Source organism: Xyrauchen texanus, chromosome 44 (assembly GCF_025860055.1).
Source record: "Xyrauchen texanus isolate HMW12.3.18 chromosome 44, RBS_HiC_50CHRs, whole genome shotgun sequence".
Taxonomy (NCBI): domain Eukaryota; kingdom Metazoa; phylum Chordata; class Actinopteri; order Cypriniformes; family Catostomidae; genus Xyrauchen; species Xyrauchen texanus.
The window spans coordinates 29,942,865-29,961,363 of record NC_068319.1 but is presented as its reverse complement, the minus strand read 5'-3'; the positions used below and the strand labels follow the sequence as shown (position 1 = coordinate 29,961,363).

At 39.2% G+C, this 18,499-nt stretch overlaps 1 protein-coding gene across 2 annotated transcripts in view; it reads right to left on the bottom strand.

Moving 5' to 3' along the window:
* The window catches only part of auh (AU RNA binding protein/enoyl-CoA hydratase), a 63,999-nt gene extending 45,918 nt beyond the window's left edge, over nt 1-18,081 (bottom strand). For both annotated transcript variants that reach the window (XM_052117731.1, XM_052117732.1), the window contains exons 1-5: nt 17,833-18,081; nt 17,453-17,520; nt 12,304-12,391; nt 11,561-11,647; nt 10,365-10,457 (exon numbers count right to left, since the gene is read on the bottom strand). In XM_052117731.1, the coding sequence (XP_051973691.1) occupies nt 10,365-10,457; nt 11,561-11,647; nt 12,304-12,391; nt 17,453-17,520; nt 17,833-18,052 (556 nt within the window). In that variant the 5' untranslated portion in view covers nt 18,053-18,081. The remainder of the gene's footprint in view (nt 1-10,364; nt 10,458-11,560; nt 11,648-12,303; nt 12,392-17,452; nt 17,521-17,832) is intronic.
* Nucleotides 18,082-18,499: the final 418 nt, after the last annotated feature.

Here is an 18,499-nt window from a genome sequence, read left to right as displayed (position 1 = left end):
CTAGCATACAGGCCTGATTGGTGGAGTGCTGCAGTGTTGTTGCTCTACATAAAGATGTCCTAGGCTATAAGAAGATTGCCAAGACCCTGACATTGAGCTGCAGCATGGTGGCCAAGACCATACAGCAGTTTAACAGGACAGGTTCCACTCAGAACAGGCCTCGCCATGGTCGACCAAAGAAGTTAAGTGCACGTGCTCAGCGTCATATCCAGAGGTTGTCTTTGGGAAATAGACATACGAGTGCTGCCATCATTGCTGCAGAGGTTGAAGGGGTGGAGGGTCAGCCTGTCAGTGCTCAGACCATATGCCGCACACTGCATCAAATTGGTCTGCATGGCTGTCGTCCCAGAAGGAAGCCTCTTCAGTTCAGCAAACTGCAAACAGTTTGCTGAAGACAAGCAGATTAAGGACATGGATTACTGGAACCATGTCCTGTGGTCTGATGAGACCAAGATAAACTTATTTGGTTCAGATGGTGTCAAGCATATGTGGTGGAAACCAGGTGAGGAGTACAAAGACAAGTGTGTCTTGTCTACAGTCAAGCATGGTGGTGGGAGTGTCATGGTCTGGGGCTTCATGAGTGCTGCCGGCACTGGGGAGCAACAGTTCATTGAGGGAACCATGAATGCCAACATGTACCGTGACATACTGAAGCAGAGCAAGATCCCCTCTCTTTGGTGACTGGGCCGCAGGGCAGTATTCCAGCATGATAATGACCCCAAACACACCTCCAAGACAACCACAGCCTTGCTAAAGAAGCTGAGGGTGAAGGTGATGGACTGGCCAAGCATGTCTCCAGACCTAAACCTTATTGAGCATCTGTGGGGCATCCTCAAACGGAAGGTAGAGGAGCACAAGGTCTCTAACATCCACCAGCTCCGTGATGTCGTCATGGAGGAGTGAAAGAGGACTCCAGTGGCAACCTGTGAAGCTCTGGTGAACTCCATGCCCAAGAGGGTTAAAGCAGTGCTGGAAAATAATGGTGGCAACACAAAATATTGACACTTTGGGCCCAATTTGGACATTTTCACTCAGGGGATAGCAAATTGACACTGTTATACAAGCTGTACACTCACTACTTTACATTGCAGCAAAGTGTAATTTCTTCAGTGTTGTCACATGAAAAGATCAAATATTTACAAAAATGTGAGGGGTGTACACACTTTTGTGAGATACTGTACATACGTGTGTACATATGCACTTAATGTTACTACGTAACACAGGAGACTATCCAACATTAAAACATAAGGGCATGTCGTTGAGTGGCCTATAACATACAACTATGCGGCTCTACTTACTGGATGGTGCTATGCACACTTATGAACATATGGCCACCAAACACTGACTCAACAATTATGAGATGGCAAGCAACAATCACTAATTTATGACATTTTTATAAATCTAATCCAGACAAAACAACTTATCAGAAAGATTGAACTGAGTAAACCACAACATATTATCACACACTGTTAAGGCCTTGCCCCACGTTATGAACAGATGGAGGTAACATTAGGCTATTGCTTTTGGACCTGATCAACTGTTACCTGATCTTGGTCACACAGGTGGTAGAACGTTCTCCTTTACATAAGACATGGCCAGTTCAGGGTCATCAAAGGTGGTGTTGTCCTCTCCCCTAAACGTGATCCGTAGTTTAGCTGGGAAGCAGAGGCCGCATTTAATGTCAGGGACATTTTTAAGAAGTTGCTTAACACCTGTAAAAGCAGCTCGCTTCTTATCGACCTCCGGAGCAAAATCTGGGAAGATGTATACACGTTTATCATTGTAGAATAGCTGCTGCTTCTGATTAGAAAGGTGGAGAATGCGATCTTTGACGTCTCCATGATGCACACGAATTACGAATGGTCTGGATCGCTCCCCTTCTTTAGGTTTTGGTGTCAGTGTGCGATGTCCACGGTCTAGACGAGGAATGTCCTCGAGGTCCAATATTTCCTTCAACACAGTTGCACAGAACTGCCGTGGATTGCTCCCTTCTTTCCCTTCCTCAATTCCAACTAGGTGGATGTTCTGTCGATGGCTACGGCCTTCCAAGTCCAAACATTTATCAGTCAAACTACACACTTCTGACTGCATGTGTTTCACTGTAGTTTCCAAGGCCATGACAGTTGAACTCCATTCTGTGGCAGAACATTGTAGATCGTCAATGCGCTTGGTATTTTGTGCATTAGAAGACTGCAGAGAACTGACAGTCATATGTAGCTCTTGATGGATGGATGCTATTTCTTGAAGGAGAGCAGCCATTTGAGTATCCATTTTCGTGCTCAAAGATTCAATCGCCGTCATAATCTTATCGACGGACTCTGGGGAGAATGCATCAACTGCGCTTGCTGCCTCTTTGCTAGCATTAGCTAAGGTTCTAGCTTGGCCACTCATTTTTGTCGCGACTAGCCATTATTAAAAGATAAGAATAAGTATATACGTTCTTCCATAGCCCAAATTATTTCACCACTTTTGTTACAATTCTAAAGGGTGACATTGTAATACTTTTTTTTTGTATATTGCACGCTGAAATTACTTTAAATGAAAGTTGCCTGCAGAGCTCAGGACTTTGCAGCCTCACACGTTGAACGTCAACCGGAAGTCCTAAAAAAACTTTAAGGTTGACAGTAACTGATCAGGTTTAATGTACATTAAACTAGTTATCTTGTTAAACGTACTTATCCTTAAGGTTGGCTGAATTAACAGTTTACCTTTCTTGTTTTTTTTTCTCCTCTTATCACCCTGGCATGAGGAGACCAGAAGGCACAGGAGATAAAAAAAGAGATGTAAAAAAAAGTCAATAAACTGAAAATGTTTTTTTGAGGTCATTATTGTAATCTTGTTAAAACAGATTTCGTAAAATTGGTATTGAAAAAAGTATAGCTTAGGAACCGGTATCGAAGTCAAGGTATCGGTATACATTTTTTTTTTACGATACCCAGCCCTAACACACACGCGCACATGCACGCACGCACAGAGGAATGAAGGGTATACGATGCTTGAAATTTCCAAAAAACTGAAGATTTCATACAAAGGTGTACACTACAGTCTTCAAAAACAAAGGACAACTGGCTGTAACAAGGACAGAAAGAGATGTGGAAGGCCAGATGTAAAACTAAACAAGAGGATAAGTACATCAGAGTCTCTAGTTTGAGAAATAGACACTTCACATGTCCTCAACTGACAGCTTCATTAAATTCTACCCACTCAACGTAAGTTTCATGTACAAAAGTTCATGAAAGAGAAGACTCAGGCCTGGGAAAAAGACACTTTTGAAGCAAACAAAAAAAGGCTAAGAGTGGGCAAAGAAACACAAACAACAGATAATTGGAAAAGTGTGGTATGGATTTTAAACCCATTGAGCTTTCGTGGGATCAGCTAGACTGTAAGCTGCATGAGAAGTGCCCGATAAGACAGCCACATCTGTGGAAAGTGCTACAGGAAGTGCAAACCAGAGTATCTGGACAAACTGACAGCTAGAATGTCAAGGATCTGCAAAGCTGTCACGAGGAGGATTTTTGATTAAAACCCTTTGAAGTAGTTTAAGAATAAGAATTATAATTTTTTCATTATTTGTTAGCAATTTTTCAAGTTATTAATGTCCTGACTATACATCGTGATCAGTTGAATGCCACATTGGTGAATAAAAGTACATATTTCTTTCTATAAGAGCAAAATTTTTACATTATTCCAAACTTTTGGCCACCAGTGTTTATACGGTGGCAAGAAAAACATGCAAATCTTTTGGAATCAGCTGGTTTTCTGCATTAATTGGTACAAAATGTGATCTCATGTTCATTAAAGTCACAAGTATAGTTTAATGTGTATAAAAACACAATGTGCTTAAGCAAACAACAGACAAACAATTATATTTCACGTCTTTATTGAACACATCTCATTAAACATTCACAGCGCGGTGTAAAAATTTAACACTTGTATTTAATAACTGGTCGATCCTCCTTTGTCAGCAATAACCTCTACCAAGTGATTCCGGTAGCTGCAGATTACACCTGCACAACGTTCAGAAGGAATTTGGACCATTCTTCCTTACAGAACGCTAGTTACGTAAGTGTAACTGTGGTTCTCTGAATTCCGGATGACCACCAGAGGCAGTGTTGAGCATGAATGGATAATTGCAGCGTCAGCTAGATAGGTCGAGAAAATATAACAAAGTCACGTCATGACGTAGACAGCGCAAGAATATAATCTGCAGTAGCTCGGCACTCAATCTCGGAATGCTTTCTCGCACATTCCGAGTGACAAAGTACTCTGGCGGTCATCCTGAATTCACAGAACCACAGATATATATGTAACTAGCGTTAAGCACTAATGGATGACACATACCAGAACAGTCATGAGGAATGCCACCCACCTGAACTCATCAAGGAAGTCCAGGTTGCAGCAGCAGCAGATATATCTGCCAAGGAAACACCTCTAAAGGCAGACCAAGATGAAGAGACTGCCCTCGTAGAATGGCAAGTACCCTTCTGGTAAGGGTATTTGTGCCTTAACATATGCCAATTTTATCATTCTACAATCCATCGCGACAAAGGACAAAGGCGCACCCTTACGCACACCGCCATGACAGACAAATAACTGGTAAGAAACTTTGCAGTGCTAGAAACACTGCCTTTAATTCTAGACTGTTAATATGCTCCAAGGCCTCTACTTGCGATCAATGGCCACCAATACATACAAATAGGGTAGAATCCTCATGCCTTTGGACCAAAGAGGAGGCAGGGCTGCACTCATGCATCTTGTAAAAACACAGGGAGCCAGAGACAGACTTATGGTATTGGATAGCGATGGTGCATTGGAGCTGGCGGCATCCTAAGATAAGGTGCCCGTTGGACCGGAGTCAACTTCACCCTTTTCTCCAATATCTCAGAGACATTGGGGCCAAACAGATGACCCGGTATGATTGGCAGGTCCTTCAGAGTCTTTTTACAATCATCAGGCAGCTTTACCTGAGCAAGCCAAACCTGGCGCTGGTCTGTTCAGCAGGGTTGATGAAAGTGTACCCAGCTCGCGAGTCACATGACCCATGGCCAACAAAGCCGTTTGTAGGAACTGAGGTACTGAAATGTCTACATTTGACAACACCAATGTGGTGTTGCAGGCAAGAAGCAGCTGGTAGATAATATTCTCTGCTCGAGTTATATAGGCCACTGACTCGTAAGCCTTCTTTAATAGAGTGTCAGTACATCCACACTGCGGGCTTGGACACCATACATTGCCTCTTAAAGCTTGAAAACTCTGAAACAAAGCTTTTACAAGGTGGCATGGCAAATGCGTTTGTATCCAATGTTTGCTTGAAATACACATTAGCCTGAATATTAGCCCAAACGTGGCACCGCCATCTGAAGCACCGACAGAGTGTCATCCGCAGAGGACTGGCCCCTCATGGGTGAGTGAGCCAAACCTCTGCTCGAGCCACCTGTAACAGACAGGCTGGAAAAAACTTGAGGATTTATAACAGCATCAACAAACTCCTCATTATGAAAATGTGAATTGGGAGGCACTCATGGAAAGAACATCCAAATCAATATTATTTGGAGACTGGAAGTCACCCTCTTCCACTGGCATGCCCCCAGAGGACGCAGGTAATGCTGGAGGTTGAAGAGCTTGAAGAAGTTGTTTAATTTCTGCCATTTCTGATGAGAAATTAGCAACAGCCTTCGACAGCAAATGCTCAGAATTGTCAGTTTGCAGAACAGATTTCTCCTTTGCCTGCAGAGCAGCAGCCGCTGCACGCCACTTCTGAGCATGCCGTGGGGCTGAATCATGTTGTGGGAGGCTAACAGGCGAGCAAGGATCGAACTCGGCGAGGCGGTCTCTCTGACATAGGCAGCATACTACAGTGCAAACACGGATCCGTCAAAGCTTCTCTTAAATGCTGGATTCCTAAATACGATGGGCAGCGATCATGTTCGTCATCAGTGAGAAGCAAGTTCAGACACAGCTTACAACTCGGCAGGAGGCCGGTGACAATGGAGCTATGAGCCATGAGTCAGCTGATTACTGCACGCCCTCGATTAGGACCGTATCAGGAATCAGACAGCCAAGATATAATCAATACAAATTTGGACCATCAATTATATCTTTGGATAGAACTGAAAATAATAAGTTGTGAACCACAAGCAAGCTAGAGAACGAAATAACCGGCCATCGGATAGCACCGTGTGGCCCGAAATAAGTTATAACCATGTAATGGCAGATCGATATCAATACATAATCTATAAATAATAGGTTACGGGGCAACCGCTACACCTTTGCGCGGTCAGATACCAACTACCGGATAGTACTGTGAAGCGCAGTGTATCTACAGCACTAACAATCAGAAAATGAAATAATATACACTCACGAAAGATGAAGTTCTGTCAAGATGAATAGTGAAGGGCGCACTGTCACAGCTTGAGAGGGTGAGTCCTTGCTACCCAGGTAATCTGCACTGAACAGCTCGTTGAAACGACTTATCATAGAGCGAGAAAGTGAAAGAGACTGAGTACCGAGCTACTGCGGATTATATTCTTGCTCGGTCTACATCACGGCGTGACGTTATATTTTCTTGACCTACCTAGCTAGTACTGCGATTATCCATTAATGCTTAGCACTGCCTCTGGGGGTTAGTAGGAATGAATATCTTGATAAACTTGGGAATTAATTTTTCCCCCGACGATGGCAAGTTGTCCAGGTCACGAAGCAGCAAAGCAGCCCCATAGCATGACGCTCCCTACACTGAACTGCTGTGATGATATTTTCATGGTGGTATGCGGTGCCTATTTTAAGCCATACTTAATGCTGTGTGTTCTTCCCAAATAATTAAACCTTAGTTTCATCAGTCCACAAAACATGTTCCCAGTAGCACTGTGGAGTATGATGGTGGTCTTTGGCAAACTGCAGGTGTGCAGCAATGTTTTTGTTTAAAGCAGGGGCTTCCTTTGTGGTGTCCTACTATGGACACCATGCCTGTTTAATGTTTTCCATAAAGTAGACCCTTGAACAGAATCTGTAGCAGTCACTCTAGGGTTCTTTTTTTTTACCTCACTGAGCATTCTGCAGTGTGGCCTTTGAGTCTCCTTGGCTGGATGGCCACTTCTAGGTAGTAGCCACAGTACTAAATCATCTTCATTTATAGACAACTGTGGACAGATACATATATCTAAGCTCTTCTAGATAACTTTGTAATCCTTTCCAGCTTTATGCAAAGCAACAATTCTTGATCATAGGTCTTCTGAGATCTCTTTTTTGCGAGGTATGGTCCATGTCAGCAGATGCTTCTTGTAGCAATAGCATATAGCAAACTCAAAATATTTGAATGCTTATAATATGTAGAAGTAGCCCTAACCCACACCTACAATCTTTCACTAATTGGATGCCAGGTTTGCTAACTCCTGACTCTAATGTAGGGCCTTGCCCAATCAAAATGGCAGCGGAGACCACATGGCACTTTGTTCTATGATCAAAGGTGAGACATTGAACTCTGTTTCCCAGAGTCCTTCACACTTTCACAGCTGGATGTTTAGTCCCGCCCATGGACCCAATTTCATACACCATTGGTTAAAAGTGGCCTATGACCGATAACGTCATCTTGTCAACAAAACTAGCGGACAGATTTGATTTCGGTCTCTCTGTGCCCAGCTTCTAAGCGGTTTGAAAGAGACATACAAAGGAGTTTCCCTCTTTCTGGACAAAGGACAAAGAGACCACGTTTTTCTAACCTCACAATTTGGACACAGTAGAGAAAGATTAATTTAGCTTTGTTCCAGTCTAGTCGTATACGTATTACAACCGGTTCATTCATTTTTACTGCAAGACAACAGTGAATTTATTTAGAAAACAGAAAGGTGACCAGCTTCCCTTCTCCCTCGTTTTCTATCAACATTGACCATCGTCTGCATTTCTCTCCGTCACCGGACCCGAAGAACAAAGCAGAGATGTGTCTTTTCGCTGACGAGCATAAGACAAAGGACCGATTCTAGATTCTCCTGACCGCTCAACGCAATAGGAATTCAAACGGACAACCCTGCTGAAATCACACAGGATTTCCCAAGTAAGGCTTGATATCTGGGCAGATTTAGTTTAGAAACTGTGACTGTTCTTGTACAACTAAATAGTATATTTGATCCTGAATGTTTGATATTTTGAGTATAATCTTGTATGTTTAACTCTGATCGACGTTTTGATTTGTGAGATCGTCAATTTTGGGTGAAATGTTGTTTATTGAGTGATCTGAACTAGCAATTCAGTCCCGCCTTTACCAACGTTTATCCTCAGTTAAATTGCATGCACCCGTTTGTTTGTTCTCTCTCATACACACACACACAGAAATTCACAGAGTGAGCAGCACCGGTGTTTATGTTAGACTCAGGCTGGTGTTTTCAAATTCTCCCGCCTGTTTCGTCAGTTCCTTTGTGTGCCTGCTCATTTCCACCTCCATGTGGTATTAGCTCCATCACCTGGATCTGATCCAGCCATCTTTCTTTTCCTCTACATTCAATGAATCATTGGCTCTGCCCTTTATGATCTAATCCTCCCATTTTGAAACCGTTTTCAATTTTGAATTCGGTTTGCCATTTTGAACCTAGTTCTCAATGTTGAAACCGATCCTTCATTTTGAAACTAGTTCCCCACGTGGCGTTTAATCTGCCATTTTGTTTCCTTTGTTACCAAATCTAGACACACACCTTCATACATACATCCATACACTAGCATATAGCTCCACTATTTAGTTAGGACTTCCATGTTATGTTTTTGTGTTATATTCATATAGTATTGGCGGTATTCATTGCTGTTTGATTATAATAAATCTTGTTATATTATAATAAGTACTCTCCTAGTCGTTTGTTTGAATTGAATTGTATTGTGTTGAAGCCAGCCTCTGCCACGTCAAGAACACCCCTATTACTTTAGTGTATTTTTATTTTATTGTTGTTAGAAGCCAACTGTAACCAGATTACAGTTGGATTTGTACGACAGTAATTTGACTAGTTTCTTCCCTCTTTGATTATTAATCTTTCAGGGTAGATTTTTATTTGACTCGATAAGTCACTTACTATCATTTTTCTCTTGTCAAAGAGTGGTGCCCCGAGGATAGAATTAATTAAATTAAATTATATTATTTAATTTAATTAGTAATTAATACTTGACTATTATTAATAATTTCTGATAGTAAAATTGATTTAAACAACCAGTAGCACCCTACACTAATTAGCTTTTGTTTACATCATTAGCCTCTGGCTCACATATTTTTTCCAACCTACAGTGAGCATGAACAATAAAATAATTTGTGTGTCATTACTTAAAACAGATGTGTTTGTTCATTATTGTAAATTAGATGATCAAACCAGATTTTAAGAAACATTTGTACATAAATGCATGTAATTCCAAAGGGTTCATATACATTTTCTTGGCACTATATAAAAGTAATTCAGCAAAATTAAATAAAACTATTCTCAAAATAGAAATTTGCAATACAATCAAGAATGTCTTCTCAAAAAAGTAAACAAAAAAGCTCAAATCCTGCCAGCTTATTTCATAGCTTGAAACCATGACAACACGTCAGAGGCATCTGCCAAGAATATTGGATGCTATTCCAAATTAAGTGAAGCCCATTTTCATGAATAAGGTAGTATTTTCTACTACATGGCAACTTTGAGCCACAGTGCAATTACCCTGATTACAGAACCTAAAATAGCCACAATTTAAATGAAGTTGCCTTGTGAAAAAAACAAAACATATGATATGAAAAAAAAAACCCAAAAAAAACATTCAGTGCAGTGCAGGAAATGTTAACACATCAAGTGCAGATTTCCTTGACTAAATCTGGATGTGTGAAGACGACAAAATATGCTTGCTGACTGCCTAATGAAGAAATATTAATTCAATTTAGAGGCGCTAACATACCATACAAACAGATAAACAATTCATAAAACCATTATATAATTTTGTGTTGTTGATCTCATGCTTGTATTACACCAGAGCTGGAAGATATATTCTTGATGATTTGTCTGCAACATCCTACAACACCACAATTTTAATGTGCGTTTTATTTGCCCATTAAGTGTTTTATTAAGACTACCTTTGCAATCCTTCCTTATTTGTTTTGTCACTCATGAGTATGATAGCGTTAAGCTTTAATAGCATTTCTGATTTAATCATCAGGGACATAAACAGCATTACAGTTCACAAGTTCAATCAGTTGATTTCAAATTCTGATGTTTTGACTACGCATTTTATAGCATTAATAATATTCTGTGCTTAATATCATTAATATTGACCTGTGTGATCACAAATGGTTTTTGCTCATAAAGACTCATATTCATAAATGAATATGCCTCAAAGCACCAAACGACCATGTGTCCTACCTGCAACTCTGATGTCACAGGCAAGCGCCATCTCAAGACCGCCTCCAAGAGCCGCCCCATCAATGGCTGCAATTGTTGGCATGGGCAGATTACCTACAAACATTTATTCAAAAGAGCTAAATGTGTATTAACCATTGACGTGTAGAGTGCACTTCTTGAATCCTCAGCTATATACTCAATTTAATAAGAAATAAAATGTATACAATATTATAATTTTTATTTAAATGTACTGGAATTTAAAGAAACATTTATTTTACAAAATATTTACTCAGTTCACAAAAAATAATAATAATAAAAAATGGAATTGACACTGAATGGAAAGATCTAAGCCATAAAATGATCAGACAATGCTGATATCAACACCTATACATTCAACCCCGTTTTAATGTACTGCACCAAAAAATGGATTGTAAATATAAAATGTGAGCCTTAAAATGAATTAATTTAAATTCACAAATTAATATCTGTTCATTCCTGTTCTCGAACATGAATGGCCAAGCATCATTAAAAGAGTGGTGATATTTTGAGTACCAGCACTAGGACTCTCAACAGTAAAGGATTTTTTTATTTTTTTTATTTTTTTCCATCAACTGGCCTGAAACACACACACCAGCTAATTGTTACTTGGCGACACAGAAAGCTTGATTATTTTACTTCTTTTGGAACTGTTAATTGGAAGAGAGAGAAAAAAAAATTACGTTTTGAAATTAGTAACTAGATATTACATTTTTTGTATATTGGTTATCGAGTATCAGCTTGGCTGTGATTATTCAGAAAAATAGCACTCTTGTCATGTGACATTGCTTAAATGTACTGTACCACATACACAGCACAGGGCAACAATTTAAATTACCCAGTGTGTGTGTGGGATTGTGTATTAATCCTCTCGGGGCTTGCCATAGAATGTGTATGTGCATACACAGCTTCAATGAGAAAATGATTTATGTTCAGTAAACAGACTGTTCCACTTGACTGTTCTAATTTTATTGTCATTTATTATAATTTACGTCTATTAGTATCGCAGTGCCGTGTCCTGTATACAGAAAATTTGTTTGTCGCTGAAATGTATTACCTTAAGCTGTTTGGCTAAAGAACTTGCAAGATCAAATAACTGTACAAATAACTAAAACTTTCCCTAGCAGTGCATTTTCATTGTGACATGCTTTGAAAGTAATGTTTTCAGCTGTTTTACTTACCTAGTTCTGTAATAAGTGTTCTTGCCTTTGTCACAAATGGTCCTACTTCACTTTGGTGCATTTTTGCTCGTTCTTTCAGGTCTGCACCTGTTCAGACAAACACATGCTGTGGAAATGTGTGGAGGATATAAACATACACATCTGATGTAAAAAGCTTTACTCTGACAAAAATGAAATCCATGAAGTCCTTTTTTACTGCAAATTCTCCTTCCACACCCAACAGGTGGCGATATGCAAAAATAATGTGAATCGCTAAAAACAAAAGAAGAATGTGGAAGTGAAAGTGGAGATTTACAGTAAAAAAAAACTTCTTAAATACTGATTTGTTCCTCACCCACACCTATCATTATTTCTAATGCAGTAGATTTAACAACTGGAGTCATTACATTTATGCTGCCTTTATATAATTTTTGGACCATCAATGGTCTGATCACCATTCATATTATTGCGATGACCTACAGAGCTGAGATATTTTTCAAAAACTCTTCATCTGTGGGAAGGAAATCATAAACATATCTGGGATGGCATGAGGTTGAGTTTTTTTGATGAGAGTTTTCAATTTTGGGTGAACTATCGATTTAAAAATTCAGGCTATTTCTCACCAAAACCATTTCATACACCTTCAGAAGATGACGCACAAATTACATGGACCACTATTGTGACACTTTTGGTTCCTTTTTTAGGTTTGAAAGCGAGTTGCTATTAACAGCCTGACCCGTATTTTTACACAAAGTGTTAAATACCTGCACAGAATATTCCAGGCACCACACTGCATAAGATGACGGAACGCACTTTGTTGTTCTTCTTTATTGACTCCATGGCTTCAGACATCTATAAGAAGAAAAGAAAAGGAAATGATAATAAGGTGACCACCACCTGGTTGTCATTGTAGTTATCCAATCACATTCTGGTATATTTCTGCCTCTTAAGAACAGAGACACTGAAAAGGGACATGAGGCCCCCTGAATTTGGGGTAACATTTGTATTCAATCAACCATGGCACTTTAACATACCACAGTAATGAGGAATTACCATATTATTCATGCACCGTGTTATAATACTCCAAGGTACTTCAAAGTAAACCATGGCACTTCACTTTTAGCATTGTGAGTGAAGTGAGTAATACTATACAATAGGGTTGTATACTGTATAAAGATGCACTGATTGCAATTTTCTTGGCCGATTTCAAATTCCGATTTTTGCAAGTCTGACCTGCCGATACCAATTTTTTCCGATTCCGATTTTCTTTCTAAGAACTATTATTGACCACATATACAAACAAAATCTACCTTTCTTCAATGCTACATTTTATTTTCATAATAAAATAAATTATTAAACATTACAATTTCCCCCAAACTGCACTAAGTTACAGGATCTTCTCTCACTTAAACAACTCTCAAAATAAAGTGCTCTGTAACTGCAAAGATGTAGAAATAACCAGTGGTTAAATTGGCTTTTGTAGGGAGGGGGAGCCCTTATTTACCGTGAATGGTCATCATTCAAAATCCCGCCGTAAAATTACTTAGGGTTTTTACACCAATGGGGCTCTTTTTCCAGTATTAATGTGTAAGGTAGGGTTGAGTAGTTATTCAAACAAAGACAAATACTTTACAATTAACTTATTTTATTATAATTTTTTATCTTGAATGTTAAAGGGGTCATGACATGAGAAACCAAATTTGCCTTGATCTTTTGGTATATAAGAGGTCTTTGTATCATTAAAACGTCCTGCAAGTTAATATTTTAAGACATCCTCCCCATTCTAAACGAATCATTTATTTAATCAAGCTCAAAATACAGCTCGTTCTGGATTCATGGTTAGAAGTGACGTACCAGCATTTGCATATGACCGCCTCCAGCACAAGATAACTACGCTTTAAGCGCAAGACAACTATGCTCATTTCGTATCGCCATGCGCCTCACAAGTGTTCAGTCGATGGACAGCGAGCTCTGACAGAGACTACTTGTGAACAGAAAAAATTACGATGCCACACAGATGTGCTGTTCCTGGCTGTGGTCAAACAAAACCTCTGAATAAGCTGCCGAAAGATCCAGACGTCAGGGAAAAATGGATGCAGTTTATTTTTTGTGGACGTCCCAGTCACAGCAAGGTTAACTTAAGCGTTTGTTCTGTACATTTTAAGGATGACTGTTTTGAGAACAAATCTCAATATGATGCTGGCTTTGCCAAAAAACTGTTGCTCAAAGATAAGTCCGTGCCGACTATTATGGGAACAACGACGACGCAAACTGTAAGTAATCTATTTTAAACTTTAAACTATTTAAAGCGCAATTTCATTCATTATGAATAATCAGTGTTTTTACTTAGTTTACTTGCATATTGTTCTGGCTGGGGGCGTCAATAATTGATACATAGGCACTGACGTTAGCCAATCATAACAGTGGGCGTTAACACTGAAGTCTTAAATGGAAAACGCCCCCAAAACAGACTGTTTGAATCAGAGGATGAGAAACAGGGTGGGAAAAGGTCATAAATCACTAGATTTTAAAAGTTTTTCTTAAAAAAAAATATATATTAATACTATAATTGCACCTAAGGGAACATAATAATACAATAAAAAAACACCATGTCATGACCCCTTTAACAGGCAGGCAACGGATTTCAACGGAACATGTTTGAAAATATTGCAAGCCAGAGACGAATATGTAGCTAAGTGTATTTTTTATTTGTACAATTTAGAAACGTTGAAGTCCCTTCGCACCTGTATGTTAATGTAGCTCTTGCAGTAATTATTTATCATATTCATGCAGCCTGTGTTATTCTGTTGAGTGTTGAAAACCATCGAGGAGAAACGCATCATGACACTTTTAGCATGTAAACGGGTAAAGAAAAAAAAAAATATATATAGTAAACTCGCCCGCTTTGCAAGAAACATTAAACGTTCTATAAAGTTTTTTTTATTATTATTAGTAAAACTGAATAATAAATTAACAGGGAAGTAGAGTTGGAATAAAATATATAGCCTAATCTCCGCCTTTATTGAGTTTTGTAATGCCTGATAGAAAAGTATCTATCTTTGAGAGCAATATAATACTTTAGGCAATTGCAGAATAGTCCCATTAGTCACAGATACACTTCAGAAAATTGAGACAACTATTTCTGGCCTTAAAAATTACAAAAACCAAATCAATGCAGAACATTGTATCTCAAAAGCATTACAATGTGGCCCCCCCCATGCACTACTTAAAGCCCGATGTGGCCCCTTTACCAAAATAGTTAAAAATATTAATAATTACACACATCACCTTTACAAATTTGTTTCAGGATTTTACAGTAAAAGTAACTGTTATATTTTGACAAAATATTTCAGTTTCAAATGAAATAATCTAAAGGTAAAATTTATTAGACATCAACAGTGGCAGTTTAAAGTTTCAAGATGTGTTTCAGCTAGTATTTATTTTTCATAAATACATTCATTTATTATTACTATTATTTAAGACTAGCACACTGACCTAACCATGGTAATGAGGAGCCTTTCCTTCTGTGTAATATGTGTATAAATATTAGGTAACAAATGGGATAATAATGGGCTCATATAAGTACAGACAGGAGCAGTCTGGCGTCACTGTCGTGCACCTACAGTATATGCAAACTGTTAAAAATCAATATATTACTTTATATGCTCACGCAGCTGATGTTATTCTTCATTTAGTAGTTCATTTAACATGTAAACTAACATGCTTTAGTTATATAACATGTTCTAGCTACATGCTATTTTTATATTCGATCGCTCTAGCCGTTAGCGGGATTCCATGGTAACGTCGCTGTCTTAGAATAGTGACAGTTTTCCCTGATGGTTGTGGGCGGGTGCTGAACCAGCGATTAATGCATTTATGACGTCTGATAATTCCATGTAGCCTGGGTGTCTCTGTGTAGTCTTGCTAATTACTCAGTCTTATATGCCATGTATTTGCCAGGAGTCAGGAGATGAAAAATAATTTAAGTGGAATAACAATATTTGGTGCTGAAGGAGACGGAGCTGAGCTCCGGCAGGGTGTGTTGTGGACCTGAGGAGGCGGAGCTGCGCTCCGGTGCGCTCCGGCCCAATTTAACCTCTGGAAATAACAATGAACTGCAAATTAGTTGCTTTATATAACAAATGTCATTTCCCACTATTTTTATAAATTGACCTTTTTCTCTTTATTACTCGTCTAACAAAACAATTCCAAAGATCTGAAAAACTGAAGTGTCCAATACGCTCAACTTACGTTAGATGTACAAATATCAGTTGTAAAACTGAGCACTGCTTCGGGAACGGCTTGTATCTGTCAACACTCCCGTTTTTCCCGGGAGTCTCCCGTTTTTCCCGGGAGTCTCCCGTTTTGTTATTTCTCCCAAAAAAACTCCCGTAATTTGTATGGCCCGAACCACGTAATATGAATAATCAAATAAATATATTATTCCAAGGTGGTCCAGTTGCCAGATCTTGAATGAAACGCATCCTACTCACACAATCGACACATCATACACATTACAAATAATTTATGACCACAATCTGGCAACCTACAACCCATTTGCGCTGTTGATATCTGCGCAGGCAGTAGACGCGAGGATGTTAAATCAAGCATCACTGCTAGATGGGAGAGGAAGACTCAGCTGGTGCTCCGGTGAAAAAAACAAAATGTAAATTCAACAGCTGGATGGAAGAATTTAATTTCATATCCCGAAGCCATACCGACAATGCCCACGCCTTTTGCAATGTGTGTCGCACTGATTTTAATATCGGACACGGTGGGAAAAATTACGTTACTCAGCACATTAAATCACAACGGCACAAGTTGTATGTATTTAGCCTGCCTCTGCATCCAGCACCCCACTTCCTCTCTCCCGGATTTGTGTACCCAAATGTTGACAGATAACAGGCTGCGTGTGTGACATGACACGAGATTACACAACTCGGGCAACGCGACGTCGGAAAGTACCTCCTACTCTGTAACGAGGAAATATATCAGATTTCTGAAGCCTCTGTCCTCAACTATGGAGATCAGCTGGTCATCCAGGGCCATGAATTCCATCATTTTCCTCGTAATTGCTTTGGTCTTTTCGCTGCTCATTCCAAGGAATGATAGGAGAGGGAGGCTGCTGACTTGTGACTGGCTCTGAGCTCTGGCTAGCTTTAGCCGCTTTCACTTTTTAGCTTCTTTTTTAAAATGGGCATTTTCAGCTGGGCGATGGTGTTATAAATGTCTAATTAGGTTTGTTGATCCGAAAGTTATTGTGGTGGTTCCCCCACGGTTTACTTTGGCCTTACAATTATTACACATTTCGAACTTTATGTATTCTTCACTCACAGTGAAGATCTTCCACGCCAATTACATGTTTACATGCAGCTGTGACGTTATTGCCTGCGCCGCTGGCAACAAAACGGACCGGCTTGGAATCGGTAAGACGTGAGGCTGACCGGCCGGCTAATTCCGGTCCCTTGCCGGCCGGTCGATCGGTGCATCTCTAATACTGTACATTAACATAAGTTAATGTTATAATTAACATTATAAATAAGTTAATGTATTTGGCATCATAACTTATAAGCCAAGAAAAATAAGATATATTTTCTGTCATTAAAATGAACAGCATCTATTAATATTTGATATTATACGATAATACTACTGTTCATTAGCCAAGCTAATGTTAACACATTCCATTTTTAATGTTAAAAACATATATGAGTATGCAATATAGATATATTAAAATGAATCAAGATTAATAAATGCTTTAAAAATATTGTTAGTTTTAAATTCATATTAACCATTGATACACTGAATAATGTTAACATATAAAACCCTATTGTAAAGTGTTAAGGTAAAGTGTTAGGTAGTTTACAATACTGATTAGACAGGGAAAACTAACATTGTAAAACACTGTAAACTCACCATTTTAACAAGGTTTTTGCTGATGGCATTTTTTGCCTTCGGACGATTGATCCCGAAAACAACAATTCCTAAAAAAATACAAGAATAATTACACCACAAACATAGAGAACACATTGGACGTGCCACTTTGTTTACGAGTCCTTCTTTTCCAAATCATATTTTGAGACAACCCATCTAAAAAATATTTAATATTTGAAGTCAAAGAGCACTAAAACGGTCATGTATATGGTAGTCCACAGAGGTGCTGCAGAACACCGTTGTTGCATTATGCACATTGCAATAAAAACCACATAAATGTGTTAATGTAATGAGTGACCAATGCAACACTTGCAGGAATCTGATGCTCAAACTATGTGATCAATCACTATCTTGTTGGCTACCTGAGTCATCACCGTCCAAGTATCTAACGATTAGGTCATCTCCAGACTTAACGTCGGAGCTGTACTGTCGGATTCCAACAAAGGTCGCGTGACGCACGCAATGCGCCCTCTTTGATATTAATGAATGCAAAACATCTTGCGATCTGGACACGCCGTCGATAATACTCGTTTGGGGTCGTATAAGCTGAAACAAAACTCTACACCTCGCAAAAGCCGCCATGTTGCTGCGTGAGACGCATTTGACTTTCAACTCTGAACTGCGAATGACGTGTTGTGAGGTCACATGACCAACTGCGGCTGGATTTCTCCTCATCTGATTTGAACGCGCGAGGGATTCTTCAACCGTCCTTAGTTTGTACAGTACATACAGTTTACTAAGGTATAAGTGGCTAACATATTGTTCGTAAATATTCGCAAATTATGAAAAAATATGTTTCCAACATTACTGATGAATAAACGGCAACCTCACCTGTGAAGGTTGCTTTGAACCCGGCTCTTTACACGGTAGCGGTTTTGCATCTGAACACAGATTTTTACAACAAGTGGCGACCCAGCAGCGATAAAATAGTGTATTGGAAAAATAAAATCTTCTATTGATCAAACATGTAAAACTAATCCTACCGTGAACTACACAGGCCCAATAAAATGCAAATTAACATGATAGTTT